This window comes from Salvia hispanica, chromosome 3, assembly GCF_029641045.1.
Source record: "Salvia hispanica isolate PSC_SH4W2 chromosome 3, Shi_PSC_v1, whole genome shotgun sequence".
NCBI lineage: Eukaryota > Viridiplantae > Streptophyta > Magnoliopsida > Lamiales > Lamiaceae > Salvia > Salvia hispanica.
In genome coordinates, this window is record NC_142694.1 from 24,108,301 (window position 1) to 24,132,765 (window position 24,465).

The 24,465-nt window shown below is 36.0% G+C and overlaps 4 protein-coding genes across 8 annotated transcripts; 3 read left to right on the plus strand and 1 right to left on the minus strand.

The window, feature by feature from the left end:
• The first annotated feature begins 2,845 nt into the window (after positions 1 to 2,845).
• On the plus strand, positions 2,846 to 10,558 carry LOC125215601 (pantothenate kinase 2-like). Of its 4 annotated transcripts, none has more exons than XM_048117058.2 (23): positions 2,846 to 3,007; positions 3,412 to 3,825; positions 4,292 to 4,504; positions 4,593 to 4,651; positions 5,141 to 5,257; positions 5,444 to 5,563; positions 5,653 to 5,747; positions 5,839 to 5,932; positions 6,178 to 6,309; positions 6,412 to 6,524; positions 6,656 to 6,848; positions 7,482 to 7,690; positions 7,785 to 7,829; positions 7,955 to 8,003; positions 8,184 to 8,266; positions 8,444 to 8,560; positions 8,703 to 8,766; positions 8,965 to 9,111; positions 9,204 to 9,362; positions 9,696 to 9,779; positions 9,863 to 10,057; positions 10,150 to 10,221; positions 10,302 to 10,558. In XM_048117058.2, the coding sequence occupies exons 2-23, from the start codon at positions 3,507 to 3,509 to the stop codon at positions 10,398 to 10,400; spliced, it is 2,778 nt and encodes a 925-aa protein (XP_047973015.1). In that variant the 5' UTR covers positions 2,846 to 3,007; positions 3,412 to 3,506; the 3' UTR covers positions 10,401 to 10,558. The 4 variants fall into 4 exon arrangements, with proteins under 4 accessions (XP_047973015.1, XP_047973016.1, XP_088924982.1 ...); XM_048117059.2 differs by having other exon boundaries at positions 3,003 to 3,142; XM_089068856.1 differs by lacking the exon at positions 2,846 to 3,007 and adding an exon at positions 3,129 to 3,146.
• A 2,034-nt stretch (positions 10,559 to 12,592) lies between these two features.
• LOC125216822 (Serine/Threonine-kinase ATM) lies at positions 12,593 to 16,605 on the plus strand. The gene is made up of 2 exons (XM_048118598.2): positions 12,593 to 12,747; positions 13,007 to 16,605. The coding sequence occupies exon 2, from the start codon at positions 13,072 to 13,074 to the stop codon at positions 16,387 to 16,389; it is 3,318 nt and encodes a 1,105-aa protein (XP_047974555.1). The 5' UTR covers positions 12,593 to 12,747; positions 13,007 to 13,071; the 3' UTR covers positions 16,390 to 16,605.
• Positions 16,606 to 17,895: 1,290 nt separating this feature from the next.
• LOC125216826 (dof zinc finger protein DOF5.6-like) lies at positions 17,896 to 19,744 on the minus strand. Of its 2 annotated transcripts, none has more exons than XM_048118601.2 (2): positions 19,514 to 19,744; positions 17,896 to 18,969 (listed from the first exon to the last, which is right to left on the minus strand). In XM_048118601.2, the coding sequence occupies exons 1-2, from the start codon at positions 19,562 to 19,564 to the stop codon at positions 18,175 to 18,177; spliced, it is 846 nt and encodes a 281-aa protein (XP_047974558.1). In that variant the 5' UTR covers positions 19,565 to 19,744; the 3' UTR covers positions 17,896 to 18,174. The 2 variants fall into 2 exon arrangements, with proteins under 2 accessions (XP_047974558.1, XP_047974559.1); XM_048118602.2 differs by having other exon boundaries at positions 17,896 to 18,966; positions 19,514 to 19,735.
• Positions 19,745 to 23,181: 3,437 nt separating this feature from the next.
• On the plus strand, positions 23,182 to 23,634 carry LOC148930410 (uncharacterized; the record flags this gene model as incomplete). Its single annotated transcript, XM_089066461.1, has 1 exon — positions 23,182 to 23,634. A coding segment is annotated over one exon (354 nt), but the record flags the coding sequence as incomplete, so codon positions are not given.
• Positions 23,635 to 24,465: the final 831 nt, after the last annotated feature.

Sequence of the window (24,465 nt, forward strand, 5' to 3'; positions counted from 1 at the left end):
CGTTTGGTAGCAGCCGCTCCAATCGGCCGACCCGGCAAACTTCCATCGGGTTTCAAGGTTGTATAGACTACTATCGGCAGAGGTGTGTTAGCACTGTCAGAGGTGGGAGTGGTATAGTTTCATGAATGTGGTGTTAACTCTGATAGTGAGACGAATTATACCAAATTACCCTCCGACAGTTGACGGTTTGGTTTGGTCCACCGCTGCAGGTGAACGGGGATCCGCCTGGATTTGCAAAGCTTCAGGGGTCGACGACGTCGTTAACCCGAAGTCGATTTCGGACGAAAATCCAATCTGGTGAGTGACCGCCTATTTTCATATCTGGAATTATCGGCCTTTATACATCTGGGTATGTCGAATTAATGGGTATTTGGTTTTGATCTGGTAGCTATGAATATGCACTTGGTGTTGATGGTTGAAATTTGGTTGATATAGTTTCAATTTTGACACTGCACGAGTGGCCGACTGGTATGCAAGCCGGAAATGCATTATTTGCACTGTCAAACTGTACAAATTGTGTTAATAATTTGCAGTGTTTGTAGTTGTGTTGTTGATTTTAGCATGGCTTTGTGTAAATTCCCCCAAAGATTAACTGTTCCCTCCCCGGTTAAGCTATTTCACCGTCTGCAATGCATAATTTCAGTTTTTTAAAGCTCCATCGGATGGGCAGGTCTGAATCCTCGGCATATGTGGGGTTTAGATGTAGGACCGTGTATTTGTTGATCCATATTTGGATTGTTTTGAATCAAATTCCAATGTTGATGTTTAGTTTTTTGCTCTCTGTTGTATCAAATTTGATGTCATCGCCGCCAATTTCTGTCCTCAACGGTGGGAGGGTAATTTTGAGACAGTCATATTCGTTTCCCAAACACCCTGATTCAACCAAACCATACACTAAAGCCCAATCACCACGTTTGGGCTGAACCAAACAGTGGTCAGTTCTAACAGCCTACTTAAGAAACACCATTTTCATTGGGCAAGTGTTAATATTTATTGGGCTACCAGACGGGCCCCTAGTATCTTTAAGCAATTTTTACTTTTCTCTAATTTTTATTCGCAAATAAATTAGTAAATGAAAATCTGTAAACTTCATTATTTAAATAAAATAAAGATACCAACGATAACATTAGATATTAGTGAAAGGGAAATGCTATGCGGCCATAATGTGGCTGGCCATAAAATGGCATTTCAGTAAATATAAATACTATGAAAAGAAATCATTTAATTACCTTATTTAATGCTTAAACAATGTTTACACTATTACCCTTTACTTAATTGCAGTAGTAAATTTCAATTACACAATTCGTTATTTATATTTCTTTTGTTTTAAAACTCTTTCAGTTTTTATTTTTTATTTTTACTAATATAATTTTACGTATGATGTATTATTTATTTAAATATAATGTGTATAATCCAGTTATTAGTTATACGATTGAGAAACTGAAATTTTGATTAATATAATTTCATACTGATTGAATTTAATTAGAATAATAAATATTTGTTGTTAATCATTGAAATATATAGTAATATAGCTTCATAGTCAATATATTTATTTGTATATTAGTGAGATGTATAGTACTAATTACTAGTAAGAAATGAGGGATGAAATTGAGCTTAATGGATGAGTTTTGGTAGTTGGTGCCCTGTGATAACTACTCTAAGTTTTATTTGAGTTTTATAGTAGTAATATTTTATTTTTACATAATACAGTAGTATTATACTATCATGATAATATATAACTTAATAAAAATATTACATACTACTCAAATTGATCTCCTAATTAACATGGGTGATAGTAAATTAAATTATCGATAATTAATTTGACTTATAAGTATAAAATGATGATATTCACAACTATAATGATTCATGCGCTACAAAAGATTACCTTTTAAGGACACGAATTAACGTCCTTAATTGTATTCAAAATATCTTTAACAATATTTTTGCTGTAAAATTTGAATTAATCAATATTGAGTTAATATATGATTAAATTATAAGTGAACAAAATTATAAGTTTATGATCGTTCAAATAAGTAATTGAGTTAATATATGGTCAAACTCAACTACTACGTTGTATTATGAATTTAGGATATACAAATAAATATAATTATGGTTTTATATTGATCTTAGATTCAACGGCAGATTTAATTCCTTTTTATTTAATTGGGTGATTATGTTTCAATTCAAGATTTTAATTGATAATATTAAGATGTGACATCATAAAAATTGAGGATTTATACTGATTATAAATATATAATTGAACAATATTAATTTCAAATAAAAATGTATACTACTCCTTTTTGATTAATTGAATTGTTGAATACATTAAACTGATTATAAACTATATATGAGTTTTTGTCATATTAAATTATCTAGGATTTTAATTTATTTAATGGAATTCAATTAAGTAATTTCCAATTGTCTAATTTATACATTCAGAATAAGACATTTTCTATGTATACTTTTAATATTGAAACATTGTCCCCTCTAAAAAACTGAATTACCTTTTTTTTATAAATGCATTGTATACTAGTATAATATTTACATATTTTGTTATACTTATGTAAATACTAACTATTAATAATTGACTTATTTTTATAAAGGATAACAAAAATAATTAGTAAAAGTTGACTTATTTCTCTGACATTTTTACACAAAATTTTAAATAACAATACAAAAAATAAAAAATAAAAATATAAAAAAGTGATAAGAAATCTACGTAAAAGAATTGAAAAGAGGGTTACATTTCTCTATGTTATTTACGTTATAATGTTCAAGGATAATATAGTTCAAATTATATTGCTTCTTTCTAGATGAAATAAATTAAAGTTCGTCATCCTTTCGTTCCCATAATTCAGTTCGACAAAGTCTGTATTGTATCTTCACAGCAATTAGTTAATGCGCCAAACCAAAGAAAAAAAATCCTACACAATTCACAACCAACTGCTGTATGCTGACAGCAACTTGTCTGAGCCCACTTTCTTGAATCCAGCAAATTGATCATTCTGTAAATTTCCAAACTTCCCTTGCTCAACTGGCGTTGCTCTACTCTTAAAAAGTTGGGATTTTTATGCTTGAATGATCAATTAAAGCCTCCATCCTCACAAATTGTATTTTGTTTCACTTGGAAAACGACTAGTTCGTAGGTTTTTTTATTTTATTGTTATTATGAATTGCATTATTGCCTTCACTCCGCCGCCCACTAGTGTCCCACTCTAATTCCTCACCAGTAATAGCCGCAAATTTTCAATTTTTAGGCAAAAGATTGTTTTTTTTCAAAATTTTGGAAAATCTGTTCATTGGGGCATATGGGTTTTGCGTTATCTTGAATGATCATTAGATTTTTAAATTTAATTGCAAATCTTGCAACTGGCAATATTTTATTTATCCATTTATGGACTTTGAATGTAGGACAACGGACTTAATCAAAAGGGATTGGACCTTTTGACTTGAGTTAGAAGGAAACAGCTGAGGGTTAGGAAGGAAGTGGCGTTGGAGTAAATACAATGGATGGTTTAGGCGAGAGAGAGGACCACCAAGAACTCAACATTGGGATTAACGGCAATTTAAATATTGATAAGCTTGTTGCTGATGGCAAATCCAAACTCAATTTGGATACTGGAAAGGATAGAGGAAGCACTGTGCTAGGGAAAGAAGACAAGGATATGGCTCCGATGGCCGGAAATTCAATCCACCGGTCGTCGTCACGGCCGCAGCTGGACCTCAGTGGAGCTGCAATACAGGGGAATTTCGAGGAGAAGGATCCCACCATTCTGCTGCCTAATCAGTCTGATGATATCTCACATTTGGCTTTGGATATTGGAGGTAGCTCTTTATGTGCTTGTTGGTTTTAGCTGTTGGGAGAAGATTGCTGTGTGTGTGTGTGTGTAGATTTGTGAGCCTTTATAGTGTGTGTTCGTGCTAAATATATCTACAAATTGATAATGGCTTGGCTTTCTATATGTATCCATCTTTGTTGCCTTCCAACATATGTGATTGCATTTTGGAAGATAGGTTATGTATTTCTATTGAAAATTGTTTCATATGATTCAGTACATTGCCACAAAGTTAGCTATATTGAGTTGAACTTCCTCGAAAATTCTCCGGAGTTCACTTTTAGAATGTAGTTGGTTTCACAATGGTGTCCCGGTAGCTGGTTTGAGAAACTATCACGTCACTCGATTTTGAGGATACAAAGTTAAATTACATTCTGTTGTCTTGACATTAAGTTGCATGTTACATTACAGTTATAATTGTCGTTATTAAGTCGGAATCTAAATGACATCGGCAGGATCTCTCATTAAGTTGGTGTATTTCTCAAGACACGAGAACCAACCAGTCAATGACAGGAGTAGAAGGATAATCAAGGCAAGACTGGGTATCACCAATTTCAATAGAAGGAGCTTCCCAATTCTTGGTGGGAGGCTGCACTTTGTGAAATTTGAGACTGCTAAAATCAACGAGTGCTTGGATTTCATCTACTCTAAGCAGCTCCATCGTGGTGGTATGTTCTCTAACTTATCTCATGCAGATTTGGAATGTTATTTTTGCAAAATTCCATGTAGATTTTGAGTTCTGATGTTTGCTCATAGGAATGGATTCACGTAGTTGGCAAATCGAGGGTCCGAACACTGAGAACACTGTAATTAAGGTATTTCTTTATGGACTAGCAGCAGTTTCCCTACTGTGATCAGAAGCTAGTTTGTTAAAAGGTGTTGTCTTAGTAGAAAATATGATATACTGTGTATGCTACGTTGAAATATGAGGAAATAAATCTCTCTAGTATCTTTACTTTTGTACTTGAGTTACTTGTGTATAAATGTTTGCTTGGTTAACCACGACTCTCCTTATATGAGCAGAATTAGATGAACAGCTTTATTGAACTGGAACTTCTTACTTCATTGTTTTCATATAAACTTCCAAACTGCATTTACCTTGGTGATGTGTGATTAATTCTGCCATGGATGAACTTTTGTGAACTCAAAAAAAGGCTGACTTTCATTAACTTCGTTATCTGTTCTGTAGAGTATGTTCACATGTTAAAATCGTGGATTATTTTTATGAGGAGAACTTATAAAAGTTGATATACTATGCATGACGAGAATATCTATGCCCATTAACTTGAAAATATTGGGTGAAGGCAACAGGCGGTGGGGCCTACAAGTTTGCTGATCTATTCAAGGAAAGGCTTGGGATAAGCATAGAGAAAGAGGATGAAATGAATTGCCTGGTTTCAGGGGCAAATTTTCTGCTCAAGGTGTGATTGCATTTCCTTTGCTTATATTATTTTAACCCTCTGATTTGAACATTGTGAATGGTTGATATGTAAATCAGTTTCCTCTCTTACATATGTCGTTTCTGTTCTGAGTTTATCAGCCTTTGATTCAGCACCTCTGATATTCCCTTCTTTCTATTCTCAACTCTATTGTTGTGCTTTATGCAGGCAATTCGACATGAAGCTTTCACACATATGGAGGGCCGGAAAGAGTTTGTGCAGCTTGACTCCAATGACTTGTTTCCATACCTTCTCGTCAACATAGGATCGGGTGTCAGTATAATCAAGGTATTATCTTATTTCATCTGCTCCGATTTGTTTCATTACATATAAGCTCTACTACTGATTTACTGTAAATTCAAGCTACTGGGTTACAGGTTGATGGGGATGGAGTGTTTGAGCGTGTTAGCGGAACAAATGTTGGCGGCGGGACATATTGGGGTCTTGGAAAGCTTTTGACCAAGTGTAAAAGGTTGTCTTGATCTGGTGGTTCATGTTTTGCTTTTCTGAACTCCCTACTTTACACTCTAATGCTGAGTCATATTCTATCGTCCTATAATTAGTTTTGACGAACTCTTGGAGCTGAGCCAACGGGGAGATAACAGAACTATTGATATGCTTGTTGGGGATATATATGGGGGAATGGATTACTCCAAGGTATTGATATTCACGCATAAGCAAGTCTCGTCGCCTATATAAAGTTTGGTCCAACATTTACAACGTTTGAACTGACATGATATCTGCACCTTAAATCAAATTCTCTCAGTGGTGATTTCATATATTCTTACACTCAAACTATAGAAGAATGTCCCATCTCCCTAACCTCTTTATTTAGGGACCTATATACATATATTACATCAAAGACAATTTTTCCTTACATTCCGGTTCATTAATTTCCACAGATCGGTCTTTCTGCATCGACTATTGCTTCCAGTTTTGGAAAGACTATTTCGGAAAATAAGGAGATTGAAGACTACAGACCTGAAGACATATCTCTGTCCCTCTTAAGAATGATTTCGTATAACATAGGCCAGGCAAGTTTGGTTTCAAAGAAAATCAACAGTTACTAGTTGCCTATCAAATAGGAGCAGCTACAAGAATTACGTATCATCTGATATGATTACTCTTATTTGCAGATATCTTACTTAAATGCGTTGCGTTTTGGACTTAAGCGCATATTTTTTGGAGGATTTTTCATCAGGGGCCATGCCTACACCATGGACACAATCTCATTTGCTGTCCATTTCTGGTAATATTTTCGGGATATTTTTATCCAGAAACATATATTTGTCTTCTCTTCCTGATCAGCAATCTAATGAGTAACAACTGTATTTGTTTATTACTAATATTTTAGGCTTCTGTTATGTTACCACACTTTAGGTCTAACGGACAAGCACAAGCTATGTTTTTGAGGCATGAAGGATTTCTCGGTGCTTTAGGTGCATTTCTTAGCTATGAGAAGCATGGATTAGACGACCTTTTGGTCCATCAGTTTGTAGAAAGGTTCCCAATGGGTGCACCTTATATTGGAGGAAATGTCCACGGTCCGCCTTTAGGAGATCTGAATGAAAAGGTGGGCTTCCGATAATCAGATCATATTGTAGACTGCTTTATTACTTTTCCTCTCTCTCTCTCTCTCTCTCAACACACACACACACACACTACCAATTACTTATGCATATATGTCCCCTAAAAATAGAGACTTGGGGACAACACAGGTTTTAAGGCGAAATTGATAAAGTAAGAGAGGAGGAGAAAAGATGGTTGAAGCAGTGTTAATGGATGGTGGGTTCCACATTATTAGTAGTGTTTAGTTGTGAAAATGATTCCAAAAATGGAAGTACGTATATTTGTACAATAGCATAGTGAGACAGTAAATACTGACTAGTGAGGCCCGCCATCACTTCTCCTGTTGTTGTAATGGCAAAGCCCTGTGTATATATGTCGATGGCTAAAAGCAAAGAAAAAAAGAATGAGGTGTCAATTACTTGACTCCATATGTAAATGATAAGTAATTATGAGAATATATTCTTCACTTTTTCTTCTTTTTCTTCTAATACTTTAGCCCGAAAGTCAAAGATTCCTCGGGGAACATGAGAATATATTCTTAGGATTTATATTTTATTTAGTGGAAAATAATCATGTGGGGTTACAGTAACAAGTGTACTTCAAATACTTTAGCATGTGACAAATTGTATGGTGGCAGATATCGTGGATGGAGAAGTTTGTGCTGAAGGGAACTGAAATCACTGCTCCTGTTCCGATGTTGCCTCCAGGAACTACTGGCCTAGGAGGCTTTGAAGTTCCGTCATCCAGAGGTGATAGCTTACGCCCCGACGCTAGCAAACTAAACGTGGGCGTTCTCCATCTTGTACCAAGTTTGGAGGTGTTTCCTTTGTTGGCTGATCCGAAAACGTGAGCTAACTACTTGATCTCCTTATCTTACACGTATATCGTGATTGCTGCATTCTTATTACGATTTCTCGCATGATGTATCTTCATTTTACAGATATGAGCCCAACACTATAGATCTTTCAGATCCTGGAGAGCTCGAGTAAGTGCGATACAAAATATATGCATATATTTTCTTCTCTCTTTTGATACCATAAGCATAATAAATTTCCTTAAACTACTGTTTCCGAGCCTTCAATTTTGTAATGTTTGTCCACTGCCATGTAGGTATTGGTTTACCGTGCTGTCCGATCATATGCCCGACCTTGTTGATAAGGTACTTCAGATTTTTAGAATATGATTAAATTTCGTGTCCATTCTCAATCCTAGAAAGAAGTATTGCATGCTTATTGATGAACCGACTATTATTAGAATCATCGTTTTCTAGTCTGTGGCTTCTTGACATGCTGATAACGAAATTATGGTCCTCGTGATCCATCCTTGTATGGGTGTGCAGGCTGTGGCTAGTGAAGGTGGTACCGATGATGCCAAGCGAAGGGGTGATGCATTTGCTCGTGCATTCTCTGCTCACCTCGCAAGGTGCAGATATGTTGACTACTTAAGCTCCATATCCCGGGACTTTCTTATTGAAAGATTTAAATTTGATATACGTGTAATTGAGTGCCTATGACTTTGAGCTTACACGCTACAATCGATAGCATATTCCAGTTTTGCATTTGAGTTTTCTTATCTTACTATCTCTTAAACGCCTTTTAGGTTGATGGAGGAGCCAGCAGCATACGGGAAGCTGGGTCTCGCCAACCTCTTGGAGCTACGAGAAGAGTGCTTGAGAGAGTTTCACTTCCATGATGCCTACAGAAGCATTAAACAGAGGTAATAATTCCTTCGACTTATGATTCGTGTAATATAAGATGCATAATTATGTACATAAAACATTATGTTTTAATTGATAGTTCAGTTGTTTGGGACTGAAACTTGTCATATTCTTATATCTTCCGCTCCATCTTTTTAACAGGGAAAACGAGGCATCACTTGCAGTTCTTCAAGATTTGTTAATGGAACTCGATAGTATGAATGAGGTACTCATTTAGCTTCCCGGTGCTTCAAGGTCGAGAGTTTTAGCATAGTTTCCCTTTGCATAAATTACATTTCACCTAGAAACTAGTCATGGTACGAGCGTAAATAGCATGTGAGCTTGCACATTATCTTTCATGCTAATGGATTTATGTCGTCTTTTTCGTTCTCCCTGAAATTTGAAAGCATTTTCTTGTCTTCAGGAGTCGAGATTGCTTACTTTAATCGAAGGAGTACTTGCTGCAAACATCTTTGACTGGGGATCCCGTGCTTGCGTTGATCTCTACCATAAGGGCACGATTATTGAAATATATAGAATGAGTCGTAACAAGATGCAAAGACCTTGGCGGGTTCGTTTAACTGAATTTTTTTATTTTTTAGTAAGTATGAATTCATGTCAGCAAGTTTCTGATTTTATTTTCTTGGGTTTTTGCATATTCAGGTGGATGATTTTGATATTTTCAAAGAGAGAATGTTGGGTTCTGCAGAAAAGAAGCCTCACAAATACAATAGAGCACTGCTTTTCGTAGACAATTCCGGTGCTGATATCGTCTTGGGAATGCTTCCACTCGCAAGGGAACTTCTCCGACGAGGGACTGAAGTAAGTTTTATCCTCTCAATGCCTCCCCTTTTAAGATAGGGACAATAGCCACTTAAATCATGAAGTTTGGTCAAATTTCCATCAGTCCTATAAGGTTTGAAAACGAAATATTAAATCACGAAGTTTCATTTTTTCTCAATGTCACAAAACGACACTGATTGATTAAAATAAGAAAAGAAAATACTTTAATAAAACAACCTCGTTTTGAACATCACCAAAAGGCATTGTCTGTCCACGAACGGGGCAATTGAGAAAAATTGGAACTTTGTTGATCATAATTTGACTGATTTTAATTGCTAGTATCCCTTAAAGATATAATCATTCATTTTACAGGTAGTGCTGGTCGCGAATTCCCTTCCCGCCCTGAACGACGTGACAGCAATGGAGCTACCTGAAATCGTAGCCGAGGCTGCTAAGGTTCGTCTCCGTCTCCTTTCTTACACACACACACACCTTCTTTTTCTTCAAGAACGAAGACTGACTCGTATACTCAACAACAGCACTGTGACATTCTCCGAGCAGCAGCCGAAGCAGGGGGCCTACTCGTGGATGCAATGATCAACGTCCAAGACAGCCCTAGGGAACGCTCATCATCAGTACCGTTGATGGTGGTGGAAAACGGGTGTGGAAGCCCGTGCATCGACCTGCGACAAGTGAGCTCAGAGCTGGCCGCCGCTGCCAAGGATGCTGACCTGGTAATTAATAAACTGTTTTATCCAAAACATGTTAGTACAATTTTTCTAGTCCAAAGTCGAAACATTTCACGTATGTGTCTTCTCGCTACCAGGTCGTTCTTGAAGGGATGGGACGATCGCTGCATACCAACTTCAACGCGAAGTTCAAATGCGACGCTCTCAAGGTCATATACAAAAAAAAAATAAAAAAAATCCATTACTTTTTCTTCTTTTTGTTTGTTACTAAAGTTTGATATGAATGCAGCTGGCGATGGTGAAGAACCAGCGTTTGGCTGCGAAGCTCATCAATGGGAATATATATGACTGTGTGTGTCGATTTGAAGCAGCAGAGAACTCTAACTGAGCTCATCATTTACATATTTATAGTTACATTCTTCAACTTCAGTTCTTGTAAATGGATTATAGAATTTTATAGATGTGATTTGAAGGTGTTGAATAATTGTTTGTAGATGAATGAATTATCTCGTAGTATTAATTTTATATGATTCTTATTATACTCCATATGATGATTGTGCTAAATTAGTAGTACTACTATCTTTTTAGAGGTAATTAATTTATTGGAAAAAAATAGATTATATTTCTCATTGAGGGGCTGATATGCATTATTTAACGATGATAATTTCGTTAAATTCAATATTTTTTCTATATTTTGTTGTAGTACGATGGTAAAGATTATACTATATTTTTTAACAATGATTCACACCAAATACTGGACTTCTTCCTACTTCCTTGTCTGTTTTCCATTGATCACATTCCAGTTGGATGATCATATATTTTAAATTTGAATATTATATTTTCATTGTTCTCATTCCGTTGGACATTGAATTTTGCACATTTTAGATATTTTTTTACTTTTTCAAATTTTTTTAAAACTACAATGCTCTAAGTCATGATGGGCATTTTGATACATCTATACATTCTAAAAAGAGAAAATCAGGCACCAAAAGATAAACTTAGTACTAGTAATTAATAGATACTCGTAATATAAAATCAAAATTGTACATATACTATAAAATTATGCACATATAATATGTCTTTCATCTTAGCATAATTAATAATCAAATCTATTTTAATAATTGACGCTAGTAATTAAATCTTTCTTGTAAATAATCTTTTAATAAGTGAGTACTACGAAAATATATTTGTTGGTTATTAAGTAAAATTATATTTATTCGTTAAATCAATTTAACAAATTCGTGAAATGATATGAATTATGATCAATTACTTGGAATTAATAAACATAAAATTGTTGATGTTTCCAATATTTATTTTAGTAAATGGTGTCTACCCACGAGATGTCGCACCAATTTTCGAGATGTCCACATAACCGCATAAAGTATACACAAAAATATACCCCTCCGAGTTGGTTTCTACAACACTGACTAAAATAAATATTGAGAATAAACATCAGCATTTTGTTTATTAATGATAAAATACAAATTGCACGTATTATACAAATTTCAAATTATAATTTGGACCGTTAAAAAATATCAATAAATAATAAAATATTAATATAAAAATATATTAACACTTATCCATATAGCATACACTGCTGGCATTTTTTATTGCTACTGTTTTGTCATATGTTAACATTTTATAATAATACAGATCATAATTTAAAATTTATATAATATTTAGAATTTTCCTTTGATTACGTGTCATGTTTATTTATCCCAATCAATTTCTATAATACTCCACGAATTGGTTAAATTGATTTAACTGATAATTGTAATTTTAATTACCTTCCAATGGATATATTTATATAATATCTACTCATAAAATGATTATTTTTACGAAAAAAGTTTTATTAAGGTGATGATAATATATTATGAATATCTATTACTACAATATGTACTATTTTTAGGTGCCTAAGTAATTTATGAACGTGGAAGTATATTAAAATATCCCTCATGGCTTGGAACCATTTTAGTTCAACAAAGTGTAAAAATAAATACCTGAAATGTGCAAATTACAAAATCCAGATTTCCCACATTTTTTCCCCCTGGAATCGCAACATACAAACAATAAAGTTTAGAGACCATTTATACATAGAAAATTCTACTCATCCGTTCAATAATAACATAGTCATGTTGTTATTTTGGTACGTTTCATAATTTTATCCCTTTTTAGTAAAAGTGAATATAGTTTTCAACACATACTTTACTTTCTCTTACTTTATTCTCTCTTCATCTCTTTACTTTTTTCATTTTCAACTTTACTCTCCCTTTACTTAACTTATCTAACACAATTTTTCACTTAACTCATCTAACACAATTTTTCTTAATTTTTGTGCCTAAAAGAAACACCTTCATTACTATGAAACTGATGAAGTATATTTTTATATGAATTTTATTTCAAAGAATAAAAAACAATATCGGAAAATTAACTGAATAATAGTAGTACGGATAGTATTTAATTACAGTAATAATTAGAAAATGATGTCTACTAATAAATACACGCACAAATATGTATAAATAGAATCAAACGCACGCATTAACACGTGTACTTAAATTTAATTAACTCTCATTTTTTCTTTATTTTGCCGTCGATCTTCATTGTTTGTTGTTACCATTCCAGTTTTCTCAGTCCCAGAAAAAGAAACCCACTCTACTTTTCTAGCTTCTCTCTTCCTCTCTCTCATCCCCATTACTGGTTGCGGAAAAAATAAGATGCTCCACTTTTTCCAACAGGTTTAATTAATCGCCATTCCATCATTTTTTTTGCCATTTCTGATTTATGTATGTGTTAATTTGCTAGCTCTTTTCGCGGTGTGATTTTGCTTTAAATTGTTGGGTTTCTCTTCATTCTTGTTATGCCTAATTTTCTTGAAAATTGCATGTGCCTCTGTGTTTTATATTCCTGTTAATTTTAGGGATCTTTGACTTTCTGTGTGGAGTAGTAAAAAACAAATGGGAAACTATTTGACTCGAGTTTTCTTTCTTGAAACAGCTTTTAATTTGATGGGTGTTTGATTATATGGGAAAAAGGTGTAATCTTTGAGGCACATTCTTGAAATGGAAAGTGGGAAGAAGGCAGAAACCCTAGAGGAGGGTTTGTTGGAGTCGAAATTTAGCCAGGAGGATATATTTTCTAGTGAATATGGGAGCTTTGTTGGTTTGTTAAGTGGTGTAAATGAGAAGTGTGTGGGTGATGGTTGTGGGAGTCGAAATGAATTAAGCAATGTGGAGTTAGCAAGACTGTTTGGTGAGGGGGTTGATGGTGTTGCTGGATATAATGGGATGAGTGAAGAGTCTGTGTACGGTTATCCCGATGAAAATCCGTTGGTCTCATTGCAAGGGAATGGTGTGCAAGATAATGATGTTTTGGTGTTTAAAGAGGAGTTGGCAATAAGTGGGAACGATGGGGATCGGAGTGTGAAGGTTGAGGAGGAATCTGTGGGAAAATTAGGTGAAACTTTATATTGTGATGAACCTTTTCACAAAGGGGAGATTGAGGCGCCTGTGGAAACGTGTGGTGATGTATTGCTCCCTCATGATCCCGATTCTTCAATAAAGATAGAAGCTTTTGGTCACTTGGATGGAATTTCTGATGATGATTTGGACCAACCCGGGAAATGCAAGTCTGGAGAGAGTGACTTCAAGCAAGATTTCTCGCCCGATGATAATGGCACCGTCTCTACTGGTGTTACAGATTTGAGATCCAAGTCTGAAGGGAGGGGAGGCATTATTGGTGAACAAGAACGCATGTTTGATAATGGTGATCTCGTATGGATTAAAACCCGAACTCAGTCATGGTGGCCTGGTATGGTATGTTGTCCTTCCACGGCTAGGAATGATATGGCAAAGCGCAGCTGCCTTGTTAAATACTATGGCAATTCAAGTATTGTTTGGTGTGACATTGCAGACTTAAGGTCTTTTGTTGATTACTTTGAACAGATATCGGGGCAAAATAACTCCAGAAGTTTTTTAAGTTCAGTTGAGAGGGCTATTTGTGAGATTGGGTTGCGTGTGCAGTTAAAGATGACTTGCCCGTGCTTTCCAAAGGACAGTGCAGTTAAAGAAGAAAATTTGATATCAACGGAGAAAGCAAGCATGATTGACGTTGGGTCATTATCTCAGTTCCAGCCTGCATCATTTGTTGCAGAAATCAGGGATCTCGCCCGATCTATGCATGCACCTGGTAAAATTGAGTTGATGGTCATGAAGAATCGTTTGTCACCATTCTATCGTTCCATGGGACATTTTGAGTTGCCTCTGCAGCTGCTCATGTCAGATGTGAAAGATGAAAACGCTACGGATATGTTTGGAGATGGTAGAAAACCTGTGGAAGCCAACGATGGAAATATTACTAAAACCAGGAGGTATGTGAAGAGGAAGAATCCTGATGATAAATTAACTTCCTCAGCTAAAGGCATGGAATCGCGGGAAAGGAAAAAGAGCAAATTTTTATCTTATCCATATGTGGATATAATCAAGGGGCAGGAGAAAGAGGATCTGGTGCCAAGCTCTGGCCCGGAGGGTGGTTGCAGTGGCATGGATTCGCGGAAGAGAGGCACAAAGAAACCTTCCAAGGAACGTCATATAGTCAGCAAAGCAGACGACATTAGTGCTTCTTCAGCCGAATTGCTAGCTGAACTATCTGCTTTAGCTTGTGATTGTTCTTATATAAGCAGAAGTAAGTATTCTGATTCGCTCAATAGGTTCTATTGTAGTTTCAGAATGTTTGCATTTCTAGACGCTGATATTGCCTCTAAGGCTGGTGGGGACCAGCCGGCACTAGTTCTTGAAGCTGGCGAGCAAATGGAAGGAAGTAAAGTGTTGAAAAAATCGAAGAAACAGAAGGCGAACACTGCATCTGCCAAAGAGAGTGTAGAGAATGTCGTAGATGGAAATCAGAAAGTGCAGGATAATGTTGTTCGAAAGAGGGTTAGGAAAAAGAAGGTGCAAGTGGCAAATTCTGTGGAACAGATGGAAGGTATTCGAGTTGGGAAAGAATCTGAGAACCAAGAAGCGATCCTTGCACCGAGCAGTTTAGAAAATGCTGCCAAAACAGAAAATCTGCAAGCAAAAGAGAATGCCGTGTATATGGAGACAAACAAAGAGAAAGAGAAAAGCACACCAGCTGGTTTGCAGTCTGTACAAAATCCTTTGCCAATCATTTACCCGAATAGCTCTTGGATGATTAACTTCCAGCAGGCTTGCTCGAGTTTATTCAAAAGCAGCAAAGCTCCCCAGAATAGCATCGGATCAATTCCTGGGCTACCTGATACAAACTCGATTCCTATATTACCAGATTTGAATGGTATCCATCCAGGCTTTCCCCCTGATCATATACCGATTGGAGTACCTACATCAAATCAAGTTACTCCCGTTGATCATATACCGTTTGGAGTGCCTACTTCAGATCATATACCGTTTGGAGTGCCTACTTCAAATCTAGTTACTCCTTTACCAGAACAGAAGAAGGAAGGATTAGTCTCTCCTGCCATAAATGGTCTTCACCACATAAACCTTGCCTCCGATTCATCATCCAAGGATGTAGCACCAGCCTTCCAAAACACTCCGGTATCCAATAACGGGGTGAATAGCATTCGTCAATGTCTAGTCAGGGATTTTACAGCCCGAGCACCGGAACCTCTTACAATGAGCTCATTTATCAAGCACTCACTTCAGATGGGAAGCTTTCTTTCTTCTGGTAAACCCGAACCTAAGAAACGAAGGAGAAAGGAGAAGGCTAGCTGTGAAGTAGCTCCAAGTATCCCGGATTTGAATGGTAACGTGTTGGATACGAGCCCCTTAGGAACAGCCACACCCGAGGGGTGTCATATTCCGCCTGAAGGTGAACCTCAGAGAAAGAGGCGATATAAATGCGACAGTGGTGAATCGGATGGTGGCAGTGTTCTTCTAAACTTTGCCCAGGGAAGCGTGCCTCCGAAAGAAACGTTGGTAGCTACGTTTTCCAGATTTGGATTGTTGAAGGAATCTGAGCTCGAGTTTCTAAGTGATGATAGCGTCAAGATTGTGTACGAGAGAAGCTCCGATGCTAGGTTTGCATTTCGGAGTTTGGAGAAGAGCTGCGCATTTGGAGAATCACTCCTGAATTTCAGTCTTGACAGCAGCATGCCAGAGCCCCCAAAGATGAAGAAGAAGCAAACTAATCCGCAGCTGCAAACCTTTGTGCCTGTGGCCGTGGGAGCATCCAAGAACCGAACCACCAAGATTGGGGCGGTGCCTGACATCGCGTCCATCAAGCAGAACGTGGAAATGATGAGGTCGACTCTGGAGAAAGCAGGCAACAGTCTCTCTCAGGAGATGAGAGCCAAGCTGGAGAATGAGATCAAAGCTTTTCTTGACAAAATCAGCTCCTCTTAGTAAGTTTAGAAGTTTTGAATAAACCTTGTAGTGTGGTTATGGCCATTTTCCACATTGGAGGGTGGGGGTTGAGAACTTGAGAGAAGGGGAGGTTTTTTTTATGCTGCTAGTATTTTTTGAATTTGGTAGTTTGTTGCTTTTCCCTCTCCATTATCAACCCTCAAAAATCTGTTGGCTGTAGTAATATTAATTTTATTGAAATATTAGTTGGGTAAATTCTTGTTCTTGATTAATGATTTGAAGTATTAGTTCAGTGTTGTGCATCAGAAGAAGAGTTTACTCATACATTCCTCAGTTGATTCATTGTTAGTGTTTTTAACTTGTTTGGGTGTGGAATCTTGGCCTTTGAGATGGTGTTGTTTCAGTTTATCCTAAGCTCAAATCAGATGGGCCCCACTCCCTTTTGCCAAAGTAAATAGTACTTCCTCCGTCCCAGAGAAGTTGACATACTTTGAAAATGGCACGGGATTTTAGGAGGTTTTGTTTTATGTGTTAAATGGAGAGAGAAAATATAATTTTTATATTAATGTGAGAGAGAACTTTTTCCAAAAAGGGAAATGTGACATCTTTTGTGGGACAAACTAAAAAGGAAAGTGTGCCTAACTTCTCTGGGACGGAGGGAGTAACTAGTTGATGCCGGTTTTGGTTGCTGCCAGTGTTAAAGAAGAGGATGATTGTTGTTACTTCACCATCCCGAGTTAATTCCCGAGTTAATTGAGTTGTATGTCCATTTTCATTCTTCTTTTTTAGCTAAAATTCAATCTTTTTAATTTTTTTTCTTTTTTCACATTTTTATTTTATTCTCTATTTACTACTCCTACTACTTTCTTAATTTCCATGAAAAGAGTACATCACTTGACTAGGGACATAAATAGTAGTAGTCATATATATTATTCCCAAATTGGGACATAAATAGTAGTAGTCCTATATATTATTCCCAAATATATAAGCGAAACGTCGAATATATTGTTTTGTGATTTAAATACAAATAAATTGTGGCATGGACGAGTCATGTAAATAAACATTTTTTTATACAATACTAATTGATATTTTAAATAAATAAATCTATAAATTTGGAATATTTTTCATAAAGGGGAACAATTTAGCAAATACTACTATATCATGTGTTGTCAATGTGTTTGAATAGAAATCTTTAAAAAAATCCGAAGTGAGAAGTAGGACTGCACTTTAAGGTTATGCTTTCCCATTACCCTAAGCACTCAAAATGACTATATCTTCTAAAATCAGAGTACACAAATTTCCACTAAAACATTCTTTTACATATTCATGTAAAAGTTCTAACATAATCTTCCTCGAATTAATTCACCAAATCCCAATTCTCTCTTTGAATTTAATTTCTTCTTCCACAGTTCATTATATAATCCAAAGAAAACATACTTCCTCGGTTACACTATGTGGAGCAATATGTATTTAGTACGAGATTTTATATAAGTAAAGATAATAATGATAGTTTTCATATTAGAAAATGTGTGAATTAAAGTGGAATATTTAAAAGAGAATAATGTATCATTTAAAGTAGAACGGAGTATAATATACACGTCAAAATTAACACACCAAATAAATTAACCATGCTCAAAGACTTCCACATTCCCAATTCACACTCAACTATAGTAGAATTTAACATTTAAAACCACCAAAATATAAAAAAGAAGTTACTGTCCCACCCTAGTTAACCAAGCCTCTCATTTCATTTGATTTAACATATGATCATAGACCAAACCCTCCTAGCATTACATCCACCACCACATAATTACTAGTAAATATTTAAACTAAGGGATTCGTCGCGGATGCCCCGTACGCGTTGACCAACCCGGTCCACGACCCAAATCCGTACCCATTCACATTACAAGCCTGTTGCTGTTGTTGTTGCTGCTGATAATCATGCCATTCCAACGACAAAAATCTAGCATTAGGTTTCGCCTCAACGACATCGTTTTGAATATTACTAATACTATCATACGGGTCGAGATCAAACCCCGACATGACTCCGCCATTGGGCAGCATCCCACCGAAATTAAGGTGGTGGTAAGCATCGCCGCCACCACCACCGCCACCGCCCCCCAAAAGGGCCTCGTATTTATTGTCCATGAAATCAATAGGAGTGGGATTATTTTCAAGCATGTAGGGAGGGTTCGCACCGTACAACCCGGCGGATGCATGGAAGCGGAGGTGGTCCGGGAAGGAGAGGCGGAGGTCGGCGCCGGCGGAGTGCGGCGGCGCCGGCGACATGGCGGCGGTGGGAGGGGAGGAGGGTTTTTTGGAGGGGTTTTTTTTGGTTTTGCGGCAGCCGCCGCCGACGGGGATGTTGCGGAGGGAGCCGCCTTTGGTCCAGTAGCGGCGGCAGGTCTTGCAGAAGTAGCGGGGCTGGGAGAGGCTGTAGTTGTTGTAGTAGCAGAATTTGGTATGGGTGGAGTCGCAGCGCGGGCATTTCAGGGACTGCTCGTGCTGGGGGCGGAGGCGCCGCTCCGTTAGAGGGCGGCTGCATGCTAGTATGTCGTCGCCGCCGGTTAGGGAGGAGGAGTCCATTCCCGCGCCGATTTCCTCGGAAATTGTGCCCTGCTTTTCCAAATCTAATGTGTCAGTGGATTCTACCTTTTATTCCTCAAATTCAACACTATAATGTTTGAATTTATTTTTTTAATATATACTCTTCGTTTAGTCTTGGCTCAGATTTTAAGAAATGTAATAAAAGGAAGTGAAAATAATTAGCAGATTTTAAGAAATGTAATAAAAGGAAGTGAAAATAATTAGTGAAAGGTGTGTAATTTTTATATATTATTTTTATAAGTAATAAAATGTGAGTAACACAGTTGGTGGGACGCAGAGTCCATTTACCAAAAGTTGTAAAAAAGGAAATGGGAGAATTTTTTCACGGTTGAGAAACTAAAATTAAGAGGGTTATAAGATGAGTTTGTTGCAAAATGTGTTTATGATTTATGTTAAAAGAATGGAAAATGTAACATTATTTTGGTATAGATTTGTCATGTATGAGGGGGAAGGGGTTGGCATTGTGGAAAGAGATACAAATGTAGGTGAAAACCCATAATTCATTCCATTTGAGTGGAAGTAAATGTAGAATGAGTGGGTTTAATGAGATGAATACCTGCAACCAGTCAGATGAATCCATGCAAACTTGAAGAGAGGTAATGCCCATCAAATAGAAACCCCAAACCTATCAAGAAGAGAAAGCTAAGAAGTGAGTTGGGGTTTGGGGTTGGAATGGTGGAGAATTGGGTTGTTGATTGTGAATAAGAAGGAAGAAAAAGTGAAGAGGGCGGTGGGGCACACTGACTTCACTGCAGCTGAATCAATCAACGGCTGAGATGGAGTGAGGTAGATCAATCCGGACCGCAGCAAGGGATGGGGGTCAGAAATCACGGCTACTTGCAAGTCTATGTCTGACGTGACAACAGAATTTATTGGTCCAAGATAAAGAGTTAGAGTTAGAGTTAGAGAGAGAGAAGAGTGGAGTGTGGGGCCCACGAGCTCACTCTCCCCGCAAGCAAAGGATATATTCTCATATCTGTCACGTGTCTCAATCTCCACAATCTTTGGCCTTATTACAAAGTTAAACAATTTTAAAATGGCAATATACGTACACGCCATTTTTATTTGAATATTTCCAACTTGTACAAGATAATTGAATTCGGTGCAGTGACAGCAAAACGCCAAATTAGCTACCATTCGCCACCGAGATTTGGTCTTTTTTGCTATATGTATATATACATTTGTTCAACCGTCAAGTTAGTTTTTGGTTAATTAACGAGGAATAGTAGAGATACAACAAATATTTTATTTTTGGTAATGAGTCATCTTAAGTAGGACAAACTGAAAAGAAAAGTTGATCATCTTCAATGGAATGGGAAGAGACTAGTAGTATGCGGGTCTCGTTAAGAGCCGCCGTTGATGCTATAATTACTTGCGCAATGTGTATAAACTATTTGTTGTAGAGTTCTTAATTTACTCGTAATTAAACAAGATCGACGAATAGTTTATATGCATTTGTTGTAGGGTTCTAAGTCAACTCTTACACTCTTCACATTAACTAAGAGCAGAGAATTGTGTGACTTTGTCTCATTACAAATTTTACCGCATTAGTATGGAATTTACTTGAATAAAACCTCATTCATATCTAGCATCTGGATAAATATTGTCATAAATCTTTTGCTATTTCAGATATTTTAATCGATCGAGATTAAATAAATTGAAATGACGTATACGTCGTACGTATGTATTTATAGATTCAACTTGTAATTGACAGTATAATAAAATATAATTCTATCATTTATAGTAAGTTACTGGAGTACTAAATTTGAATAAATTAACTTGATCGATCCACAGTGTAAAGGTTAATGTTCTGATGGAGGCAAATGAATCCAAATTTCAACCTAGCTAGCAAAAGATTAATTTCTAAATCCAAAAGCGATCACATAGGATTTATCCTAGCTAGCTATTGCATTGGATACTCAAATGATACATTATTTGATTTTATTTATTTGCATATCTAATTCTTTATAATTTCGACTAATGCTATGCTAAAAAAGTGATACAGTGCTTTATGAATTTGTTATACACTAACATAAATTAGTTCATATCAATCATTTCTATCTCAATTCAATCATACAACAATTATTTTTTCCACTTCCATTTTTCTATGTCATTTCCAATCATAGGGTACGTACCTTTTTCACTTTTTTCTTTAACCCAAATATAAACTTCCTATTTCAAATTTGGAATTTGAACATTTATTCATACTACTACTACTTAACATTTAAAGTGATATGCAATTTAGAATTTCGGAATTTTATTCAAGACAATTACGTACATTACATATGCAATTTGTGGAATCTTTACTAAAAATAAAACGTGAAATAAAACAGATGCCTTATTCCTAATGTCGAAGGAATGTGAAACATAAGTATGTATATAGATCTTGTAGGTGAAGCTAGATAAATGATTCCTTTAATTGAAAACCTCTTTTTTGTTTCTTTTTTCATGATTTAAATTTTAAATAACAAGACAATAAAAAGTCTAATTTCCTAAAAACTTTAATAGGGAAATAAATTGTGCTACCTTTCTTCTCGTGCAAGGTTGTCCTTGCATCTTAGGCAACCAAAAACAAATTATATAAGTGTATAATTATAACCAAAGAGGGAGAGAGAGAATAAATGTTAAAGACCATTGGATTTTAATGGGGTCCCTCCATAGATGCTAAAGGTGATCATGGAAAAAAAATTAATTGTCTTTGTTTTTTAGATCATTAAAGTAGTTTTATTTATGCAGTAAATACGTATAAATAAGATTTTTAAAAAAATTAGAATGCAACACAAAGGTTTGGGCTTTTAATTAATGAATAATGGTTGTTTAAAAAATGTACAAACCCGGTCGAGCAGATTAGGGTATATACTATATATATATAGGCTACCATTAGGGTATATACTTAATTACTTAGGCCATCTGCATATCTGTCTCTTATCCGTCTTTTAACCGTCTCATCTTTTCACTATTCATGGGCCCCACTGTATTTTTCACCTCATCTCTTAACTAAGAGACAACACCTGCATCCCTGCATCCCATCTCATCCCTTAATTATTCATTCAATTTTATTTTTTATTTTTATTTCCAACAAATTCAATTATTATTTCATTGAAATATTAAATTAATACTAATAAATTCATTAAATCATTATAAACCACAAAAATTACAACATCCGAAAATACGAAAAATACATAATTGAAATCCTATGGAGTATTTTTAATTTTAATTTTTTAATTTTCGATTTTTATTACAATATTGAAAAATATAAAAATTAAAAATTACAATATTTTAATTTATTTTATTTTTGAATTTTCCTGATTTAAAAAAAAACAAAAAAAAAACATTTTAAACGGATATAAACGACGCCCACTCGCGGGCCGGGCGTCACGCACGAACCGGAGCACGCCACGTCGCCAAGGCGCGTGGCGAGCTGTCTCGAGGCCGGCCTCTTCCGCACGCAACACGCGACGAGATGTCCCGTCTCGTCGAGACGAGATGGAGGCTGCATCGCCGTCTCGATGCGGTCTCGTCTCTTCGAGACGCGATACGGATGCTCTTATAATCGCTAAGTCTAAGCGAGTGAAATTAAGAAGCTAGGATTAATTGGCTATGTATTTCTCTCTATCAACTATTTTGTAATTAGCTTCAGAATAAATTTAACATGCTACTAGTGTTGGCTATTTTACCGCGAATTTCCAAAGAAAAATTTCAAAATTGCAAAATATTGCGCTAATTAACATGAGACATTTTGATAAACAAATTTCTAAATTAAGATTTGAGATTTTGATCCAATTTGCGAAGTTGTGCGGTCAATCGAACGACATGGTGACGCAAGCAAATTTCTCCTGTTGTGGGTCCCAAGTACACTAACTAATTTGCAAATAGTACAATGATGCAATCGTATGATTATTGAAACCTATTAGTGCAGTGGTATGGTATCCCTCTTCCGTTTTGTCCTTTCTTATGGTTATCAAGTTTTATTTGTGATAAATAGTCATGTCTAATCTTATTTATTACATTTATTCGATTAGAGGAGTGATCAAGGTTTAACTAATTTTAAATGTATAATTAGAGAATAAATCTTAACCACTTATTATTTTAATTTAATGACTAAATGAAGTATTCATTTTCTATTAATAAAAATTGCATGGGGTAATTTGGGAAATCAACTCTATTCCATATTCTGACATACACATTCCATTTACGGATTATCTCTCTCTATTTCTATTATCATTATCTCTCTCTCTCTTTGTGCCGATCTCTGGCCGCCACCGTGATGCGTCGGAGGCGCTTCGGCGGAACGTGGAGCTAGAAAGGGAGCTCCGGAGCAGCCTGGAGGGAGAGGAGAGGGTGGAGGAGGAGTTGCGGTTGACGTGGCAGCACGTACGGTTGGTGGAGCAGCTTTGCAGCGAGCTTGACGAGCTGGAGGCGGAGGCTGTCGATCACGCTATGGAATCTAGGGCTCAGATCACGCTTCTTATGGAGAAGCTTTCTACTTCTAACAAACTTCTTCAATCTCTCTCGCTCAATAATCCCTCTCACTCAATAATCTATCTCTATCTTTGTAGTTCTATGCGTGTGATGTAGTTAGAGAATGAAAAAAATTATATTTTGTAGTTTCGTTTGGATTTGAAATCGTTTGGATTTTTAGGATTTTCCATAGGATGAATTATTGTAACGGAGATGCAGATATGTATTGTGGTGTTGATGCTAGAAGATTGAGCACTTAAAAAACATAATCAGATCACTTTGAACTCATTTTTAATGTAGTGAGCTATATTTTGTCAAATACATGTTCATATGTGAACAAAATATACTTCACTATAAAGCCAATACAAATCATTATACACAAAATATACTTCACTATAAAGCCAATACAGTTCACTATCAACAATTTATTAGTTCATTTTGTGAACTATAATTAACAGTGCACTATAAGTAAGGATCACAAACACTTCACTCTAACCATGAAATACTTCACTCTAAGCATGTTTTACTTCACTGAAATGAAAAAAACAGATCACTATAAGCATGCATCACAAACACTTCACTCTAACCATGGGATACTTCACTCTAAGCATGTTTTTACTTCACTGAGATGAAAAAACAGAGCACTATAAGCATGCATCACAACACTTCACTCTAACCATAGAATACTTCACTCTAAGCATGTTTTTACTATAGGCATGCATCACAAACACTTCACTCTAACCATGGAATACATCACTCTAAGCATGTTTTTACTTCACTATATGCACTATATACATCACTATACGTTCATTATACTTCACCGAAATGAAAACAACATTTACTTCACTATAAACGTCATATGCATCACTATATGCTCAATATACTTCACTAAAATGAAAAAACAGTACGCTATAAGGAAGGTTGAATATACTTCACTATACGCACAATATACATCACTATATGCTCATTATACTTAATTGAAATGAAAATTAGTACACTAATACTCTTCAATGAAATATCAAACATCATATTTACTTCACGATAAAC

Coding starts and splice junctions, on each gene's coding strand:
- LOC125215601 (XM_048117058.2), top strand. CDS start 3,507: ATGGATGGTTTAGGCGAGAGAGAGGACCACCAAGAACTCAACATTGGG. Junction 5,258..5,443: donor GGGCAAATTTTCTGCTCAAG/GTGTGATTGCAT, acceptor TGCTTTATGCAG/GCAATTCGACATGAAGCTTT. Junction 8,267..8,443: donor TTCTCTGCTCACCTCGCAAG/GTGCAGATATGT, acceptor AACGCCTTTTAG/GTTGATGGAGGAGCCAGCAG.
- LOC125216822 (XM_048118598.2), top strand. CDS start 13,072: ATGGAAAGTGGGAAGAAGGCAGAAACCCTAGAGGAGGGTTTGTTGGAG.
- LOC125216826 (XM_048118601.2), bottom strand. CDS start 19,564: ATGGGCATTACCTCTCTTCAAGTTTGCATGGATTCATCTGACTGGTTG. Junction 18,970..19,513: donor ATTCATCTGACTGGTTGCAG/GTATTCATCTCA, acceptor GATTTGGAAAAG/CAGGGCACAATTTCCGAGGA.